The sequence below is a fragment of the Brachyhypopomus gauderio genome, chromosome 2, assembly GCF_052324685.1.
Source record: "Brachyhypopomus gauderio isolate BG-103 chromosome 2, BGAUD_0.2, whole genome shotgun sequence".
Taxonomy (NCBI): domain Eukaryota; kingdom Metazoa; phylum Chordata; class Actinopteri; order Gymnotiformes; family Hypopomidae; genus Brachyhypopomus; species Brachyhypopomus gauderio.
In genome coordinates this window covers 16,369,043-16,390,917 of record NC_135212.1, presented here as the reverse complement: position 1 = coordinate 16,390,917, position 21,875 = coordinate 16,369,043, and the positions used below count along the sequence as shown (strand labels likewise).

The following is a 21,875-nucleotide window of genomic DNA, read 5'->3' as shown; positions in this document are numbered from 1 at the left end:
AGCGTCGCCACAGTGGGCGAAATTATCATACAGTTAACCCCGCCCACTAAGAGGGAAGATATGATTGGTCAATCTTACTGTCATTTGAAACTGGTATTGCCCTGAATTATAACTGCCTGGCCCTCTGTAAACGAACAGCGGGCATCACAGTCCTGATAGGGGGAGACACAGGCTCACAGGCTTCCACTTAACCTCTCACCTTCCAACACAGATTGAATAGACACGGTTGAATAATTTATTTGCTTATATTTTTGTAATTGGTTAGATGTCGATTGTAAAACTGTAAGTAGATAAAATAAAATTGGATAATTATATATATATATATATATATATATATATATATATATATATATATATATATATATATATATATAATGTTTTAAGAATATTTTAGGCCCTCTGAGAGGGCGTAGAGGGCCCTGACGGTTCCCCACTGGTCTAGAGTGGCCTGTCTGCTGTCTGAACCAAACAGTCAGACAACACAAGCCTCTCATTTGACTCCTGTGATTCTTTATATGTCTCTGGTCTGATGAGGCTGGAAGTCCCACAATTGTACAATTTCCTTCATCTGGGGAGTCAAACATCACACACTAGATTTTGATAAACAATCAAAGAGTATGAATGGTTTTTGAAAATCTTTATGCAAACATGCACAAATGTGCATGCACACACACAAACACAAACAACTTTGATTGGTAAATAGTTTATATGATTGATGGATTTTATCTTGGCAAGTACAGTATAGAAAAATCACATACAATAACATGTCTAAACATTTAAAGCCAGCCCAAGACATTAAGATGCGAAATGGGAATGCTCACCTAATCAAAATCAAACAAACAAAAAACCACACACATACCTCAGAAAAAAGCAAACAGAAAAACACAAAACCAAAAAACACACTTACTTTCTCTCCATTTACACTGATTTTGTAACCATGTAATTTGTTTAATTAAAATATGTAACATTTGACTGTAATATTTGAGAAAAAACTGATACATTTGCATTTACATTGGCTTAATCTAGAAGTTTCATATACACTGTGTATTATATATCACACACACATTATTTTCATTCTCTCTATAGATGGCCGGGGCCTTCCACTAGTGTTCAGTCAGCTAGTCCAGTTTGTGATCCATTTTATCCTGAGCCTGAATTCAGTCCATTTCTATATAACCAGATTCAGCATAAAATCCGAATGAGACTCATTTCATGAAACTATTAATGAGTCAATTCTGTTCCAAAGTCCGCTGTCCCAATTCTATAGGGCTTCTACAGGAACTGGAGCTATGTATTTGTGCAGAAATTAACACGTTTACAAATATGCATAAACACAACCCCACAGTGAAGTAAACAGAAGTTAACTCAGTTTTCACATTTCAAATTCTGTTTCCTGGAATGTTTGCAGATTTTACAGAATACAATAAATTCCAAATCATGCTGGTTAGTTCATGATCAGTTCATGAGCTTGTTTACACTGGACAAAAGCTCCATCCCTTAAATCTACTCCTAAACAGTATCATATATCCACTGCCCACCTAGGCACTTCCACTGCAACCAGAATTTGGGCCACACAGGGGTTCCAGATTCTCCAGGAAACAAATCACATAGTTACATGTGAAAGCACACTGAAACTGCTGTCCAGCTTCCACATAACCTTCTAATACAAAAAAAAAAAACATATTTAAACAAACAAACTAAAGCATAGCTCTTGTTAATTATAATAATCAGCAAGATTTTCAATATGTATAAGGTTGCAGATTTTGAAGGCATGACATCACACCCTACATTTACACTGCAGGAAACGAGACAGGAACTCTCAAGGATCCCTCAACATATTGGATGCTGTGACATCTTTCTCCCTGGCATTATTATTCACACAGGTCCTGGGCATACCTACACCGAGCAGTTTCCAGAATGACCTTTGACCCCTGTCCCCAGACATTAAAGAAGGGTTGGCAACAAGCCTTTAGCCCTTCACTACCAAAGCAGCAGAATGAGAACAGCACAAGTGTAATGCAGCGTCTGTATACATGTCACACTCGGGCTCCATTTGCACACAGACATGGATATAGTTGAGAGGAAATATCATGACAAGCTCTCTAGACTCTCTGACCCCCCCCCCCCCCCCACACACACACACACACACACCCACACACACCTCTTCTAAGCTTTATTTATACTGAAATACACAAGATCCACAAGCATGCCCACACACATACAGACACACAGGATTTGATAATACTGGGATAATACTTTTGTTGAGAACCCGTTCCATAGTTGTGAGAAGGCTCATGGTCTGCAGTCAGAGAGATAATACAAAGATCACATCACAGTGAGACATCGTGTATTCTTAAAAACACAATTTAAAGCCCATTCCATATAGGTGACTTATTTATGGCCTAAAAGCTGAGAGGATGCTGTGGGGATGGCTGTCTGCTACAGCCAGTAAAAACAATCAGCTTTCACTGTCTTTCAGAGGCACTAATCTTTTGTATTACTGTATAAAGTTATCAGGAGTGATTGAGAGCATAATTCCCAAGATTTTGACTGGCTTAAAAAAAGTAACAGATGTTCCATTCCATCCTAGAGTCACGCAGCAGCTTTCTGTTTGAGGGAAATCTTCCATTTTGAAGTTGCAGAACAAAGTTCCTTTAATAATGCGCTGTATTTTAACAAATTGTTATGTTCAGATGCTTGAGTAATATTGCCATGATACAGCTGTTTGTCAGGGAGACAGAAACTTCCTGGGTTATTTTCTTTTGGCCTTTTTCTTAAATTTCTGCCATCAGCTTTTTTAGAATTCACTGCCCTCCTTATAGCTTGAGGTTTTTACTATTGTCCTTACACTTTCAGATTTTTAATTTATTTAATACTTCATTATGCCATCAGACATAAAGAGAGGGCAAAAAAGAGAACAAGATGGAACTGTAAGTCCCACCCGTTGTCATAGCCACAGCCCGTCCCCCGCCCCCACACTAAAGAGGCCCACCTCCTTGATCTCTGCCTCAGCCATCATCAGGGGTGGTGGCATCTTCGGGAAACTCATCTGAGGAGCTGCTCTTGTTGATACGACCATCACTACGCATGCTATGGAAGGTCTTCTTGAAGGCTTCCATCATGGAGTGGGCCAATTTTTTGGCCACTAATTTACTCTCACACTCCACAGCATGGCAGTCCATCTGGAAGGTCAAATCATCGTTAATTTGTCGGTAGATCCATGCGAACACATTTGGGCTGATGTCATGGTCCGCAGTGCAGTATGCAATACGAGCCACCTGGAAGGTGTCCATGGCAACTGAGGCCTCGCCCCTCTCATCCAGGTGATGTAGTCGTACTTGAAATGGGCGGATCTCAAGGAGAGCATTGCTAGGGATGACAGAATTACCCAGGCTGGTGGAAGATCTCTTCATATCCCATAATCCCACCACTGCAGACTCTGTGCAGCCTGAGAGAAAATGGGTTCCTGAGATTGTCACCTTTCCCAGGTATATTACCTACAGATCACAAAGACACACACACAAACACACACAAAGGCTTAAAACTTTACACAAAATTTGTGACCTGCAATATTTTCTTATATATTATTCCATGTAATAAATAAATATAATCCCTTAAATTAAAATTAACTCTGGTGCATTTGTTCTGTTAGTGCAGTTCATTAGAGACAACACTGACAACACTGACTTCGAAACCCGATGTTTACCCAATAAGCGGGTGGATCTCAGTGTCAAATAACTTCCAAATAAACTCTGGTGCAGTTAGTTTGAAGGATGAACAAGGCAACAGTCCAAACACAAAGCCTGATGTTACAAGATACAGAGTAACATGTGGCACTATTTTGATTTCATTATGCATTTAAACAGCTATTCATCAGTTATCAGCTAGTAAAAGTCAAGAAATATATATATATATATACATACAGACAGCAAACACATTTAGTCCAGTTTAGTTCTTTATTCTGTAGGTTTAGTTAGCCTTATTGTCACAGAATGTACATAACGAAAACTGTGCAATCAGGTTTTGAGTATTTATAATGTGTAAAGTCATTGTGACCTCTAAGCGAACCAGAACTAAAATTAAAGTATGCATATTTTTCTATTTGATCCAGATTAACAGAACTGGGCTACAAATACAAGTACAACCCAGTATGGCTGCACAGCTTCTATGCTCTTTCTTAGTCATAATGGAGCTTTAGTTCTGAGAGAAAGACCTGCCATTCGACTGTAAAAACAGGAGTCTTACAGATGGACACATACACACACATGCAGAGAGCAGCTGGTGTTGGTGACTAAGTGTTCATGCAGGAAAACACCAGACTGCTCTGTTTATATTTTGCTTTCAGACACTCTGTTTAGTCTGTAATCATAGAGCCTAAACATCAATTGTCTCTTTCACTCTTAAATGTAGTTTATGCTCAAACTTTACATTCTGACTTTTTTTCACTTGGGACTGGTAAATCTATTTGCTTCTGAATTGTACTGGTAATTTAGTTAGACAAGAAATGAAAATATGGCTTCTAGGCTATGCTGAATACAAAGCTGCACTGGTACAAATTTTAAATATAAAAAAAATATGGCATACCTCAAACTAACCTCTAGATCCTAAACACCTGATGTGTTGGAACACAGTGGTCCCCTTAAACATCAGAAAGCCTTTATGCCTGCTGATGTTGCAGTCAGCAGATGAACTATTGATTTTTCATTTTTTTGTGAACTTGCATGAAATTCTAAGTTCCTGCCCTGCATACTACAAATTACTCTACAAATACAAAACTGCAATCAACTCTATAATAATATACATGAATTCTGTAATTAACTGAATAATAGGTAGTGAACTCATGGTTTACTCTCCATTTCTTCTTCTTAGTATTATAATAGTCCACTTAGAAACACATCTGAAGAATGGAGATGATACCACAAAAAGATTTCATATGAATACAATACCAGCCTACTGAATGTCTGTGTTTCTGTCTCCATCTCTTTCTTGGCACAGTGTGTGCTGCAAGAGGAAATACCACTAATACCTCTTCTGTGAAGATGATTTACTAGACAGACAGGCAAAAGGAGAAACAGATAGAATACTGAAAATAAAAAGACTGAAAAAATGACACAGAATAACAATCAATATTAAGGTTCAATTTATCAGTACCGTCAGAAATCACACTAATAAAGCATTAATGACATGTAAACATATCTGATTTTCTAATAAACTTATTGCATAATTGTGGTGCTAATCCAAACCAAAAGCAACAAAACTCAAACATACACAACAAATAAGAGAGATGTTGAGATGTAAAAATTTGATATATAAGAAATATGTCAAAATCATATCAGTCAATAAAAACACATTTGGCTAAAAGACCTGTCTGTTTAATTCTTGACCATATAAATTTATATTGGCATACAACAAGTTCTAGTTTACGATATATTGTGGTGACAAAATTTTAACATTTGTAACCTTCACATCAAGGTAATAAACACACTATATGCATTTTGGTATGGCAATAATTTAACTTGCAAGCTTAATGTCAGATATGGTTTATTTACCTGAATTACATAATTCCACTATATGCAGTGGAACACACAAACAAATATTTCAAATGATAAATTGTGATTTCCAGATTTTTTTAGATTATGTCCCTCACAGTGGACCTAAGATGAAAATCATAAAATTTCTAAGTGGGAGAACTTGCAAAATCTTAGCATGTACAAATACTCATTTTCCTCACTGTACACACACACACACACACACACACACACACACACACACACACACACACACACACACACACACACACACACACACACACACACACACACACACACACACACACACACGTGCCAGTGATTAGCATGTGGCTCCTGCAGGCTTATCAATAGCAGCATAACTAAAGGGAGGGGTTCAGATTGTCACAACTAGAGTGATCACATGACATGGCTGGATGACAGCATCAACACCTCAGATTACCTTAAGACTCAATGACCAAGCAGCAAGCAGCAGGCACGACGGATTTTTTTTTTTCAAACGAACGTGTTGTGCCAAATTCTGACTCAAATTCCAGCTTCATATTATATTCGGGAGATACAGTGATTATAACTTAGTTCATTGAGCACTCTAGTTTTGTCCTAACTAGATATTTAGACATAATACTGCGAAGTCATGTGGTCAGAGGTGAACTTCGGTATAGCCAGTGTGTATTTTATTTAAAATAATTAACACCCTTGAGCCAGTGTATCTTTGGACATAGATAATGCCGTTTGCTGTGATGGATAATTAAAGTCTAGCTCTTATTTATGCATAGAATCGTAAATCGACAATATAATCTGTAGCGTCTTTATGCGGATAAACGAGGGGAGTCGGAATTCACCACAACACTGGCTGAAAGCTAAAACTGTCGCACATGAAATGCTACAGTCACCGTTCAGAAAATGATAAATTTTTTTTCTTTGGCAAAAGTTCCTTTGGGGCATCATATTTTATTTCAATGTTTGGTAGAATTTGTGGTTCAGAACATCCCTCGTTTTCAGCAAGCTAGATTTGCGCAGTGTTGTGTATGTGCTTAGCGGCGCAGCAATAAAAAGCGTCCTTTGAGAAACAATTAACGACACGTAAAGGTTATTTAAACCGATGTGGCCAGTTTATGAAAAATTCTTATGATAACAAAAATAAACACCGGTTTTCGGTGCAAACTGGTATACCACCCAGCACTAGTTCCAATAGATTTAAAGATTGGAACTGTGTCAGAATCTGAGCTGGAAGGCTATTCCTTAAAGGAGAAAGCTCTGCCTCCAGCTGTAGTCTTATTAATTTTTGGAACTAAGAGAAATCCTGCATTACATATATGCATACATACGTGTCAAATGAAAGATCCGAATAAATAGTGACACCTAAGCTTTTTGTGGAAGATTTAGGTGTTACTGAAAAGCCATCTAGGGTAAGGGGAATATCAGCACAAATGCTTCTAGCAGCTGTGTCCAAGAATCAACATATTTTTCCTTTGTACATTCTGAACATTTGTTATTTACAAGTACAAGTTGGTAACAATCGGTCAGGTACGATTTGAACCAGGAGAGTGCTTGACCTCTTATGCCAATGAGTGTCTCCAGCCTATTGAGTAGAAATCATAAGACACATTCCTTTGGGAAAGTATGCTTGCCAATTACACAAGGAGGCAGTGAGGCTGGCAAAGGATGGTCATGAAGCAGAAGTCTCAGCTCTGTAATGTTGTGTGAGTGTGTGTGTGTGTGTGTGTGTGTGTGTGTGTGTGTGTGTGTGTGTATAGTTCCATAAGAGAATTGGCAGCAACATTCCTGACAAGCTTTTTAATATTCTCTACAGTGTGCAGACTAAGATTAGAGTCTCCCTTCAAACACAAATACACTTCACAAGAGATTACATATATTTGTGTGCGTGCGTGTGTGGGACAGAGAGTAAGCGAAAGTGTTCGTATGCAGAACGGGTGATGACTATATTTGGTGGGCTGGGGGTATGTTTATTGAGAAGCAGTGTGTGTGTGTGTGTGTGTGTGTGTGTATGTGTGTGTGTGTGTGTGCGCGTGCATGCATAAATAGCACAGCACACTAAAACAGCCTATGTAAAGCCTAGTGAGAATGGGTCTTTTACCTCTGACTCCATAATGAATGCTTTCAAAACTGAACAGAGAACACACGCGCACACTATCTCTTTCTCTCAATTTGACAATGCTTTATTAGCATGAATGTAATAAAATACACAGTTACCAAAGCTGTTAACAGAAAACATGTAGGTAAAAATAAACAAAGATAAAAGTCAGTATTATAGACAATTATAGGTTGGAATATAACACTAGTAATTTTATTATTTACAGAGTTATTACTAATCAATAAAAGAAAAAGAAAACAAGAGCCAAAATGATTTCTAAATATTTAATAATCAATAAATCATCTGTTTGATTGTCCTCACTGGTTGTCCCTCAGGTGGTGACAGGCTCACACACATAGTGCTACGTATGTGACAGTAGCGAACCGTGACCATTATACCTGGGCCCGCTCCCATCCCCCCCCCAAACAAATTAGTTTCCTCTCCTAATTAACTGCAATAAAAAAATTGAGACGACAGTACAGCTTTAGCCCTATACTGCGCAAGGCCCCCTTTAACGCTTGATAGCCCAATGGCTGCATTTCTGAGCGAATGGTACTAGTACACTTCAACACTAGATATCTCAAGTTGTACATATAGGAAAATTATCATTCAGGGCTCAAACTGAAGAAGACAGTTAGGCCAACATATTGATTCATCTCAAGGCTTAACATAGTTATTCCAATCTGTCTATAAATTTGCAATATATTTCGCTATGGTCTTTTCTAATAACACAGAAAAAATGGAGCAAATCCATGCAAGCATTGCAAAGTTATTCCACTTTGTCTAAGGTATGTCAAGTTCAACATTCCAATGTCCAAGTATGCCAAGTATGAGACACACCCGGTACACACCCATAGCCAACCAAGCTAACATGCTAACAAATTCAATACACGAAACCGAGGAGCTATTTCAAACAACAACGAAACACATAATTACAGAAAGACCAGAAAAATCCAATGAATAAATTCCATGTCCAAATATGAACGGTACGTTATGATATTTATGTCTAATATAGTCCGACAGGCTAAGCTAAGCTTACGTTGCCAACTCCGGTAGCATCCGGCACGATACCGAGTACTCCAGCACTCAAAAGCTCCAATACTGTTTATAATCTCATGTTTAGTATTAGATTATATATTTTGTACAAAATCGCTTATGAAAAATTATCAATTTTTACTCACGAGTACGTAGAATCGCGTCGTAGCCGGTGTTCATTCCCACTTCCGGGTTGCCGAAAATTCAGAAAATTGCTCATATATTCCATATAAAGTAATCCTTTTATTTTCTGTGATGTTCAAAAGTATCCACGATCAGAATAAAAATGAACAAAATGATCCATGACTGCGTCAGTTTCGTCGAACAGTGTGTTCTGTTGGAGCTTAGCTTAGGTTAGCAAAGGTTAGCTTATGTTGCTATGCTAGCGGACCCACATTGGAAATGAACCGCGACTTTCCGAGGGCTCAATTAAAAAATATAATTGACCAATCATGCCAAATGAGGGCTGGTTAGCTTCAGAAGGCAGTAATCTATTGGTTAGAACAGCTTTCAATCACTTCTGAGGCGCCAGAATGTCTGTAGAGCCGATTGGATCACCCCACCTCCCCCTCCCCTTCGCACCTCGCCGGGGAGAGGTTGTAAAACCTGTCATTCAAAGTCACTACCCCCCCTTCAGACCAATAAAAACCACTCAAATCAAAGCAGAACCGCTGCAGCTTTGTAATAAGAGGACAAATCAGCTTTCAAAACGCTTCGGTGACGCTTAGGGGGCAGATTTGTCGGAGCGTCTCATCAAGGAAGTGGATTACGCACAATTTTGCAGTGAGGTGAGCAAGCTTTTTAAGGTACTTAACCACAACGGATATATGATGTTAAGGTCTTAAATTAAAGCCTTATTAATATACGATTTTTAGGTGACAAAACATTAAGACTCTCACATCATAAATATGTTTTTTAAACAGATATGTCGGGAGACCCCCCCCGCAGGGTGCACTTTTGTCGCCAACTTCAAAGCCGGATATCTCGCGATCGGCTGCACGTAGACGTCTAAAACTCAGTAGGCATGTAGATGGGATAGGAAATTTTGAATTTATCGCTTTTGTTCGGAGATTCATTAATGTTTAATATGTTTTATAAGGCCATAAAGGAGCTGGGCCCGGGGGGCGCTTCTGCAGAATAACACTATAAACAATAAAATCTGTACTAGATAACATCTTAAGCAAAATAAGGTTCCAACAAAATAAGGTTCACAGCTTCGTGTTCCTTGGAAGCGGAATATGTAAACGACGCGCATGAGGGCATCAAAGGACTGAATCGAAACTAGCTAGCGGTGGTACGCTAATAATTTCGCCACAGCGGGCAGAAATTATCATACAGTTAAGCCTGCCCACTAAGAAGGAAGATATGATTGGTCAATTTTACTGTCATTTGAAACTGGTATTGCGCTGAATTATAACTGCCAGGCACTCTGTAAACGAAGAGCGGACATCACAGTGCTGATAGGGGGAGACACAGGCTCACAGGCTTCCACTTAACCCCTCACCTTCACCTTAACACAGATTGAATAGTCACGGGTGAATAATTTATTTGCTTATATTTTTGTAATTGTTTAGATGTCGATTGTCAAACTGTAAGTAGATAAAATAAAATTTGATAAATTATATTGTATATATTTATGTTTTAAGAATATTTTAGGCCCTCTGAGAGGGCGTAGAGGGCGCGGACGGTTCCCCACTGGTGTGTGATCAGTTCACTTTTCTCCCCTAAAATGTACAGCAGTTTCTCAGTGTCACTTCAGCGCTGGAACTCAGGGAACATGCTCATTACCTTCCTGTAGAATCCCCTTCTAATGGAATCATATTTAGGGCATTGCAGAAAGTGCAGCTCTGTCTCCACAACAGCGTGCTCACAGTAGGAACACTGGCCTCTGGGTAACCAGCTGTCTGTGCCAGCCAGTTTCAATAGCCAGACTGTGATCACTGAGTCTGTACTGAGTTTGTCAAAATCTTCCTCAGTTTCTTATCTTTGTTGTCAGGTAGGTCGCCAACGTGTATGTGGAGTCTGTGTTGTTGTTGTGACCAACAGGTGAAGTAATTTTGTTTTTGGTTGGTGATAATTTGATTGGGTCTGATGTTTTGAGTGTGTGTGTGTGGACAGGCTGACTATTGTCCATGATGGTATTTGGTTTTTGGTCACAGAGACTCCTCTCCATGTCCACTTCCTGACTAGCCAGTGCTTTATAAGGGAGGCATTTGGGGATTATTAGATTTGATGTTTCCAAATATGTATAGCTCTTTTCTGAATATTTAATATAAGTGAAGATTCTCTCTCTCTCTCTCTCTCTCACACACACACACACACACACACACACACACACACACACACAGACACACACAGCACTGATTTCAAATGTGGCATTAACTTTCTTTAACCATCATGTGATAGCATGATAGTACATATAAACTCACACATGCATCCAAACAAAAATAATTCCTCCCTCTCACTGTATCTGCTCCAGTCACTTATCCCACTGGCGTCGGTCATAATCTTAATCATAATCAGCCAGAGAAACTCTGGCAGTGTCTCTTCTTCTTAACCCTCTCCTAACTTGTTTTGTCTTCTTATCTCTGTATCTCACTTACTTTTTCTCTCTCTGACCGTTTAGCTTAGAGAGCAAAAGAGAGAAAGAGACGGAGATGGCAGGAGACAGAATTTATAGTAAATATAAAAAATGGCTGTAACCAGAGTTGTGGTGAAAACCACATCAAACATCAAAACAAGGCCAATTACATAAACCCCTACAATTATGAGGCATTTACTATAATGCATCTATAATACTATAATACAAAATCAATCACTCCAAGTTCCATGTCAACTCAAATTTTGAGACATTGTAGGACAACCTCAAAAAAGCTCTGTGTGGAGGACTTCTGGTCCTGGATGTAGGGAAAAGACGTAGGAGAGAGAGCTCCCTGACTAAGGGCTCATTACTTTAATTAGTCAACTTTTTCTGCTCTTTTTTAAAATCACGAAACGTGTTCCAAAACTTCCCAGCCGCACTTGTCCCGTAAAATTAGCAGCTCAAAGAACTCTAAACATGTGCTCACAGTCTATCGCGATGCCTGAAGAACCCGCCGTGGACCCGCTCATTACAGCGGATCAGCTATCCACTGAATTTGCAAAGCAGAGATCTTTGCTCAAAGAGGACATCTCCCTCCTCATCCAAGAAGCTGTTAAACCACTACAAGTCTCCACTGAATCTCTACAAGCCACCGTCAACTCTTTTCAAACCCGCTTTACCTCGGTTGAGTCTGTGGCTGGAGATAACTTCGACTGGCTAGCAGCAGTTGAATCTAGGCCTGTCACGATAACAACATTTTCATAACGATATATTGTCCCAGAAATTATCGCGATAAACGATAATATCGCAGTGGCTCCGCCCATGCGCGAGGGTGTCGCACGCTGTCGATTCGCGAGGTCGTGCATCTTCAGAGTTGCCAGAGTTGCAATCCCCCCCCACCCACCCACCCGTCAACAACTTTGGGCTTTGGGCTAGTTTAGGCTTCTGAGGGGCGGGTTTTACACTGACTTTGTGAGGGAAATTTTTGTAGGACCTGGCAACCCTGTGCACCTCAAATTTTGTTACTTCGCGCGCACCGCGCCTCAGCGCAATGAACAAAGTCATGTTTGCAGGATTCATACACGTTTAAAAGGTGGAATTCAAGCACTTGTACATCACTTTAAAGGTCCATTTCAATAATACCCAGCACGTTAAACCTAATTAAGTTAAATCTTATATATATATATATATATATATTAGGGGTGGGACACGATCAAAAAAATTAATCGAATTAATCGGAAGCTTTGTAATTAATTAATCGAAATGAATCGCATTTTAATCGCATTTCAGTATTTAACATGAGAAATATTAATTTAAGTTTGAATGATGAATGAATCAATGAACATGATCATAAACTTCAACATCTTGTTTATTTTTCCACCAGTCTACTATGAAGACCAATATATGTGTAGTGTGCAGAAAACAGTTCAGAACATTGGAAATTCTGACCAAAAATGTTGTTTAATTTAGGGAGTTTTGCTCAGGATATTGGAAGAATTGAAGTAAATCAGAAGATGTTTTTAATACCATTTTAGATGGTAGACTTTCTTTAATTTCCCAGGCCTCTGCCATAGGCATCTTCATAGTGCCTAGAAGTGGTCTTCTGCATGCTCAAAGCAAATGACTGGATCTTCATCATCTATAGATTCATCATCTATAATATGAGCTGTCACACCAAGATCATTCTTGTTGCTAACAGAGTTCCAGTGATCCCCAGTCAGAGCCACATTTGTGGCACTCTTCACAATAACCTGTTTTAATTCTTTCCTCATCATACAGCTGCTGGATTTTCTTCGACATTGTCTTTCTGGGGTGAGTTTCCCAAAACGTTCTTAGTGCCAAGTACTTCGTCACCTCGTTCTTACGTACGAGGTTAAGAAGTACTTGGCGCTAAGAACGTTTTGGGAAACTCACCACTGGACGGTAGTTCGTAACTTGCATCAGTTGACGCAATTCGCAGCTCTTCTTGTAAGCATTTATCTTCGACCACAGAGAGCGGACAACACAAATAATGTGACGCATCATGTATAAACGCGTGCGGAGTCGCGCGCTACGGCCATTAATCCAGTCTTAATGGTCCAATGAAGGTCATTTAAAAACCAGGACGTTTCCTCACAGGATGTGAATTACGGACGTTTGGTCACCCTATCGTACTAGGAATACATTTAGCAGCTAAGTTATCATTACTGACCTGCGCGTTAAGCTGGGCGTACACTGTGCGATTTTTGGCCCATTTTCAGCCGATTTTTCACTCGTTTCGGCTCAATCGCGTGTCGTGCATCGTATAGTTTACACAGGTAAACGAGGAACGATTCACACCTCACAACCAACTCCCGATCAGAAATCGCAGCGTCGCAAGAACATCAAACATGTTTGAAATTCAAATCGCTCCTCGTGAGAGTATCGCACTGTTGAAGCAACTCCACGAGCCGACTCTCCCTGCGATTTAGTCGTACAGTTTGAGCTGGAGCTGAGTACACGATTTAAAATATCGCACAGTATACGCCCAGCTTAAAGCTGCTTAAAGCTGATATGCTTAAAGCTGGGCGTACACTGTACGATATTTTAAATCGTGTACTCAGCTCCAGCTCAAACTGTACGACTAAATCGCAGGGTTTAAAAGTTCACAGCTCACGATTCATATACTCACACTATACGACCCGACGCTCTCATGCGATCTCACGAGGAGCGATTTGAATTTCAAACATGTTTGATATTCTTGCGACGCTGCGATTTCTGATCGGGAGTTGGTCGTGAGGTGTGAATCGCTCCTCGTTTACCTGTGTAAACTATACGATGCACGACACGCGATTGAGCCGAAACTCGGCCCGATCGCAAAAATAGTCGCACGAGTGAAAAATCGGCTGAAAATGGGCCAAAAATCGCACAGTGTACGCCTAGCTTTAGCCGCAACATGTTTTGCGTTGAGGTGGTAACGAAGGGTGGAAGTGCTCCTGTGATAAGCGAATTCCTTCCTACATAAAGTGTAAATAACACTATTTTTGTTTGTACTTCCATCTGAAAGTTTCTTATATTTAAATTTCCCATCCACCAGCGTAGCCTCTTCAGTCATCTCCATCATGATCATCTTATTGTGTGTCCATAATCTGTATGCCCGGAACTCGCGCACTGAGAAACATTCCACGGTGCAAAAGTGTGTCGTCCATTAAATGCGTTAAAATGCGTTAATTTTTTTAGTGCGTTAATTTTCCTGTAATTAATTAATCGAAATTAACGCGTTAAAGTCCCACCACTAATATATATATATATATATATATATATATATATATATACACACTCGAAATAATTCGCTTTTTATTACATTATTTAATGGATGTTTATTTTCAAAACGCCCAATCTTAACGTCTTCACGTTCTCTCATGTTTCGTCCTCGAATTACAAGAGGCTCATATTTGTTAACGTAATACGAGAGAACTGTTCAGTCAGACAGATATTTGTTGTGAAACGAACAAATTCCAGCACTTTTCAAATCTGAAACACAAAAGCAACATTAAAGTTTGTCAGGTAAATGTTCATTCTCCTGTTTTTGAGGGGTGTTTCTTATACTACCACATATCGTTTCGAACAACACTGCAAAGAAAAGCAAGTATAAACGCTTCCACCGTTCGCGAAAGTAGGCGACGGTCACTATAATAAACAACCACTAAATAATGTGATAAAAAGCGAATTGTTTCTAATCATTTCGAGCCCTATTAGACTCGAATACGTTCGCGAACACGTCTCCACGTGTATGTGTGTGGAGGCACCGTTATTGACGCATGCGCTCCCCGTGTACTGCACTCATTTCTTACTTGTAGATGTCGCTCTCTGATCACAGATTCATCTTCCCTTAAGGGGGGAGGGGCGAGAGAGCAGCACTGTGTGCCTTTCTGAAATCTAACGTAGTTGCAGTTTACTCTCGTGTAAACAAATGTGTGCGGAAACCCAATGGCCAATTATCGACATCAGGTTCACACTACACGACTTTTCAGTCATCAGGTTTTTGTGCCGTTCGCACTACACGACTGGTTGTGCTGTAATCGCAAGTCTTTCAGTTGTTGTGGCTTTCACACTACATGACTGATCGGTGACGTGGGCTCACGAATTAAACGACTGGGGAATCACCGACTCATCTGGCTGCCGTCGAAAAACACGAGAACACGAAAATGAAACACTCGCGAGAACCAGCAACACCACGAAGAAAATAAAAACAACGTACATGTACTCCACATTTTCGTTATTATTATTATTTTTTTACCGTTTAACCACCCCATAGTCCCAAATTGCCAGAATTATTTCATCTCTCCGTTGTAGTGAACATAGATATAGTCAATCGCACTATTTCTCCAGTGCTGTCACAATAACTTAAACACAGTCTTGTAGTAAAGTTGTATGAAGCTAGACGCTGCTGTTGACTCACAGTCGCCGACTGGGCTAGATATGAAACATGCTAGATATTAAACATGCTAGATATCTGGCGGTCGTCTGCGATGAGTTGGCGGCCACTCGGCGACGGCTCGGCGAGCGTCTTTCAGCAGTTCACACTACACGACTGAGCGAGCGTCGAATGATCCCCGATTTGCGTCCGACCACAGTTTCTGTCGGCGATCTACAAAAACAGTCGGCGACTGAAAAACCATCCTAAAATCTTGTAGTGTGAACCTGAACTTATTTCTCGCATATTAATGTTGATGGGCCCCCTAGCTAAATTCGCCTTGAGCCTCCAAATTGCTAAGTCCGCCACTGGGTGTAAAATGGACTAAATTTAAGTATTATTATTATATCGTGATCGATCGATCGCCATGTGGTTGGCGCCAGAGCGAACTACTAATTTTTTAGTCTAAGACGCTCAATGCGTGACAGTTGGCAGCCCTGCAGGTATAGCAACTTGGCTAAAATATGTGCGTGAGGGCATTTGGTAGCGCATATCCAGTGTGTTTAACAAAGCCATGAAGCCGGGATTGTTCACTACATTAATGGACATCATGTCTTTCACTATGAACTCCGTTACTGCCCGAGTTATTTCAGCGTGCCGCTTCGAATTACATACATAAGGAGTTACACTTTCAAACGGTTCGGTCAGTGAACCCTCGGTGCTGGACCGCGGTCAAGCTATCCGCGCTTTCGCGATTCATCCGTGCTTTAAATCTTACTGCGCCTATATGCGTGATTTTACGGTATTTCGCTGCTCACCGCATACTAAAGCTGTATAAGCGCAGAGAAACACTTTGGCATATTTGAAGATGCAGCACTGGTCGTTGGCATTTTAGCCTTACAAATATAATACGAGGCTTTGTGGTGTTTTTTTAATGCTGAAGGTTTGTAGTGTTACCTCGCGTCGTAGCAACAGTAGCAAGGCATGTTTTGCAGGGTACCTGACGTTGAGCAGCATCTTTTTAAAAGCCAAAGTAATTTCACACAACTTATGTGCTGCCCCTCTTTGGTATTAGACTTTCAGTTGTGTCAGCTTCTGTCGAGCCTGAAGCCATTGTGCAACAAGTTAAAGTGCGCTGTGTTAACTTCACTTCTCCACCTCCCTGCCTCCTGCTCGGGTTTGCTCCGTTCGTCCTCGGCTCGCTCCCAAGTCACGTGACCAGTTTAAATCGCAGCCTGTGCGATTAGACAATCGCGTTTTAAAAAATCGCGAAATTATCGCAAATGCAATTAATCGTTCAGCCCTACTGTGGAGTCACTATCCGGTCAAAACCAAAGCCTTCTGGATCAACTCTAAGACCTTGAGAATCGGTCACGTAGATTCAATGTACGCATACCGAATGTTCCCAAAGGCAGCGAAACCGGCAAAGGCCCGCTCAAGTTCATGGCAGAGCTGCTGATGCAAACGGCGGGCCCGGATATCTTCCCATCACCACCTGAATTAGAGCAAGCTCCTCAATCTCCAACGCTCAGGACCAGCCACAACAACTCTCCGTGCCCATTCAACTCGCCCGAGGAAGCTCTGAGGTTCCTTGATTAAGTAATGATAAGTATTGTTGAGGATTCCAACATGGCAGCGGTGCGTGCACAACGCGAGGCTCAGTGTCTCAGGTTTTTGCAAATTAGTAGTCATTTTTCTTCTTATCACGAGTCTACTCACCAAGATCAGTCTGGCGGACATCTCATACAGCCGACAACAACTTTTAGACATCCAGCCTTACTCCTGCAACAACTTTATCGACAATCTGGTGGCCATCAACCCAGCTAAGCCGACTGGAAGGACTCACAGAAGGCGTCGAGACTGTAAACAAAGGCGGGGGAAACGAGGTGGGCTAAGAGCTAAGCTAACGCCTCACTGGCTGTCTCTACACAAATGTTTGGTCCCTGGCGAACAAAATGGATGAACTTCGGCTGCATATCACCATTAACAGATGGATCAGAGATTGCAACATGGTGATCTTCGTTGAAACATGGCTCAACAGCAGCGTCCCTGATAGCGCCATCGAGCTAACTGGGCGCTACATCCTCCGGATGGATATAATAGCGGATGGCTCCGGTAAAAACAAAGGTGGTGTTGTATGCATTTACGTTAAGGCTGGGCAATATGGAGCAAAAATAATATCTCAATATTTTTTAGCCTAATGGCGATATACGATATATATCTTGATAATTTTTCTTCCCAAAAGGTAATAACAAAGAGGTAGTAATAAGTCAAATTTACATCCCAAATGTCACACAAGCACTTTTGTGATAAATAAATAATAATAATAAATAAAACATGTAAACAGAATGAATGAAACCAATAAAGTGCTACTTATGCGCAAATCTCAAATAACACTAAAGCTATAATGAGAACAACAGGCCTGGCCAAATACTATACTACTTATAGATTTTGTGCAAGGAAAACTAGCCTGTCAACAGTGTCAGGCTTCAAGGATCCCCTGTGGAAGGTTACAATGTTCCCACTGCAAATCTGACACTCTGAATCCGAACCATCTCCAAATAACTGAGCCATTGTGTTTCATTTTACTAACTAGTACTTCTTCATTAGCAACTTTCGTGTCTTTATCCGTCTCCTTGCTGTGTGTGGGTGTGGGTGTGGGGGGGGGGGGGGTAGGGTGAGTTGCGTGAGGAAGAGAGGCACGGCAGGGTGGAAGTTAAAAGAGAAAAGTAAATTCACTATTCACAGTGTTCACAAAGAACGCGTTCATTGAACACGCTCATTTTTTCGTGAACGTTGAACTGAACGCAACACATTTTTTTATAAAGAACTTGAACGTGAATTAGTTCACATTGTGTGTTATGTTGTCCCGTCTGGCTCCGCCCCCTTCTAGTCTCTCGTTGTTTTTATGTTTTACTTGTTCTTGTCATGCCTCTCATCTTAGTTTAACAAGTGTGTGTGTATATATATATATATATATATATATATATATATATATATATATATATATATATATATATATATATATATATATATATATATATATATACATACACACACACACACATATGTCGAGACTATACCTTCGGGGATCATTGTCGTTTTTTTTGCTCCTTGTTGGATGTGCCCGGTATTCATGCCTTATCTGTTATTCGTGGTTTTGATTAGCTTCGTGTTTATGGTGTGTATGGTTAAAGTCTCTGTTCCATTTTTCAGGTTCGTAGTGTTTTAGGTTTTCAGTTCATATTTGGTCTGTGTTCTCTAACGTGGTATCATACCTGGCAATACATGTATGTTCTGTTAGTCTTCATGTTCGTGTATGGTTGTTACTTTCTTCCTGTGTGTTTGTTCATGTCAGTGTACGTAACAATTAGTTGCACCCTTGTGTTTGGTCTAGCTGTATGCCCTTGTCATTTCCGCTGCCTTTTAGTGTATTAAGCGTTATTTCTCTATTCATCATGCCACGTCATTCACGGTCCACTTGCATGTAGTCTGGTAATGTAAGATATGAAATAAAATCTAATGAAATGAAACTAAACAGTGAACACTCGGGAGAAAATAGAAACAAAAAGGATGCGAAAAACTCAACACATGAAAAGCCAAACTCACCCGTAGCGAGAGGGGAGAAAAAATAATGGCAACTCAAAAGAAGCTGAAAAATCTCGTCACGTAAAAACGAAAGCGAGAACACCAGGGGAAGTATCTGGCTACAGGCAAAAACGCCACAACAAAACAAAACCTTCCCAAAATAAATGAATAACAGATAGGAAGAGAAACAGATGGAGGAAAACTTGATAGGCCAGGTAGCGGCGCAGGAGATAGTAGATCGAATAAGTGATAGGATTTGCAAGAGAAACCTAAAGAGAGAGGTAGGTGGTGAGACACCTTACAACACAGCACAACGGCAGAGAAAGCAGAGAAGGGCTGAAGTCGTACCGGCATGGCCAAAACGAATCAGCAATGATCCGTCTCCACAAGCTTCCTTAAGAAGCCATGGCAACAGGTGAAACGGATCATTGCTGATTCAGTCTAGGACTGACTCTGGTGCCTCTTGTGGAGGTAAAAGGTGTGGCATCCGAGCCAGCTCTGACCCGCTCCTACCAAACACCCCAAAGTGGCTCAATAATATTTAGATCTGGTGACTTTGCAGGCCATGGGAGATGATGTTCAACTTCACTTTCATGTTCATCAAACCAATCTTTCATCAATCTTGCTGTGTGTATTGGTGCACTGTCATCCTGATACGCCACAAGTTACGGGCAGCCATGTTCCAGATAGTCTGACCACCTGTACCGGCAAAAAAAATAACACCTTATATTTCTGATAAAAATTAAACTTCATCAGAATAAAGATAAAATACTGAATTTATCTTGCATCTATCTCTGAAGCTCTTCCGATGTCTGAAATACAGGCGGTCCCCAGGTTACGACGTCGATCGTAAAATGTAAAGTAAATAACGTACTGTACACAGTTATCCTATCCTAACACTTATCCTGACGCAGTCCTCCTCGGTCCCGAGCTGCGTAACCATATATTTTTCTGCCACGCACACCAAATACTAATTTCTGTTTACGACGCAGAGCCACTTAAGTCCAAAGAGGCTTTATACAGTAAATGGGAGATGTGTCGTAAAGACCAAAAATCCTAACTCGGGAATCTCGTAACCCGGTGACCGCCTGAATGATGTTTATGTCGACTGAATCGGAGCAATGTCTTCGGCACGACCAAACAAGTTGACAACATAAACTGACCAAAACAAACTGGACTTAAGGCTGGAGGGAGGTAACTTTCTACGCAATGTCCGAAAATCAGAATGCGGGATGACGCGCAAGTCAATCAAATGACACCGCAATCATCCATCCAGCACTGATGATCCAGTGAGACGATCATATTTTGGCCTCAAAACAGATAGCACGAGCACGCGCGTATGGTTTATTATTATGATTTGACGGATTTTTTCCGTAGTGACGGAGAACTTTAACCCATGTATTAATACCCAACACATGAGGGATCCTAAAGGCTCAGTTAAACTTTCACATCTGACAGTAGCACTCGACTCCGACTCTGCACACTGCATGTGAACCTGTGAGAGTGGCGGAAGCGTTTATACTGGACGCGTCACATTCTTTTCTGTGTCCTCTGAAATGTTGTGGTAGCATAAACAAATACCCCTCAAAAACATAGGAAGGAACATTTACCTGATGAATTTCTAATATTGCATTGTGTTCCAGGTTTGAAAAGTGAGTTCTACTTTTTTTTCTGCATAAAAATATCAAAAATTCTTGAAACACAAGCCCATTGGACTAAATTTATTTTAAGAACTAGTATAACTGCATACCGATTTTCAGCTATCTACACGCAACTGTTCTGAACACACCGTGTTTACACCATGAAACTTGACTCGCCCTTTAAATTGAACTTTTAAAAAGTCTACAAAGTCAGATGACCATGATGTCACCTAAAATTCACTTACTATCAAAGCATCCGTATCACACTTTCAAATAGTGAATGCAATGTTGGTAAATACCTTTATTTGCTTGCTCACACCATCTTATAAAAATGCGTAATCCTCTACTTTGCTGCGAACAACAAACAATTCTCGACCTATCGAGAGAAATTGCAGCGTCATTTTACCTAGGGATGCACCGATTCATGTTTTTCACTTCCGATACCGATTCAGATATCTGAGGCTTAGTATCGGCCGATAACGATCTGATAGAGTAAAACAGTGCTGAATCGACTTAAAACATTTTTTTAACACAGACATACTGAATTACAAGTTTATTGAAAACTGCACCAGTACAGCACACTTAAACACACATGAAAACAACACAACTTGCATTTATTCAGCAATTATGAATATAACAACGAATGTAAAATAAATAATACCTGAAACTGACAAAAACAATAGGTTCACAACTTTGGTCAAACATGAAAAAAATAAACTACAAGAAACCTTTGAAATGGCTCAAGAATTCTAAATATAATTTAAAATAAATGAGGAAATGAAATAAGAGAAACAACAATACCTATGCGGCTAGTTCGCTAGCGCAGACATCACACAGAACACAAAGCATGTAAAGGCCAGAAATATGTGTACTGTCTCTTTAAGGGAGCAAGTTGAGTGCGAAGGCACAAGCTGTAGCAATATTGTTTTTTTTTTCTTTCTGCTGTACACCAACTCAGACCTCTGGACCCCGCTCTTTATTTTATATCTGTAAATAATGCATTCAATGAGCTTTGGACAACTCACCAGTTCAT

At 40.3% G+C, this 21,875-nt stretch overlaps 1 protein-coding gene across 1 annotated transcript in view; it reads right to left on the bottom strand.

The window, feature by feature from the left end:
• Positions 1-622: 622 nt before the first annotated feature.
• Positions 623-21,875, bottom strand: part of pid1 (phosphotyrosine interaction domain containing 1) — a 40,833-nt gene continuing 19,580 nt past the window's right edge. Inside the window, exon 3 of the mRNA XM_076988801.1 lies at positions 623-3,497. Coding sequence (XP_076844916.1) covers positions 3,009-3,497 — 489 coding nt within the window. The 3' untranslated portion in view covers positions 623-3,008. The remainder of the gene's footprint in view (positions 3,498-21,875) is intronic.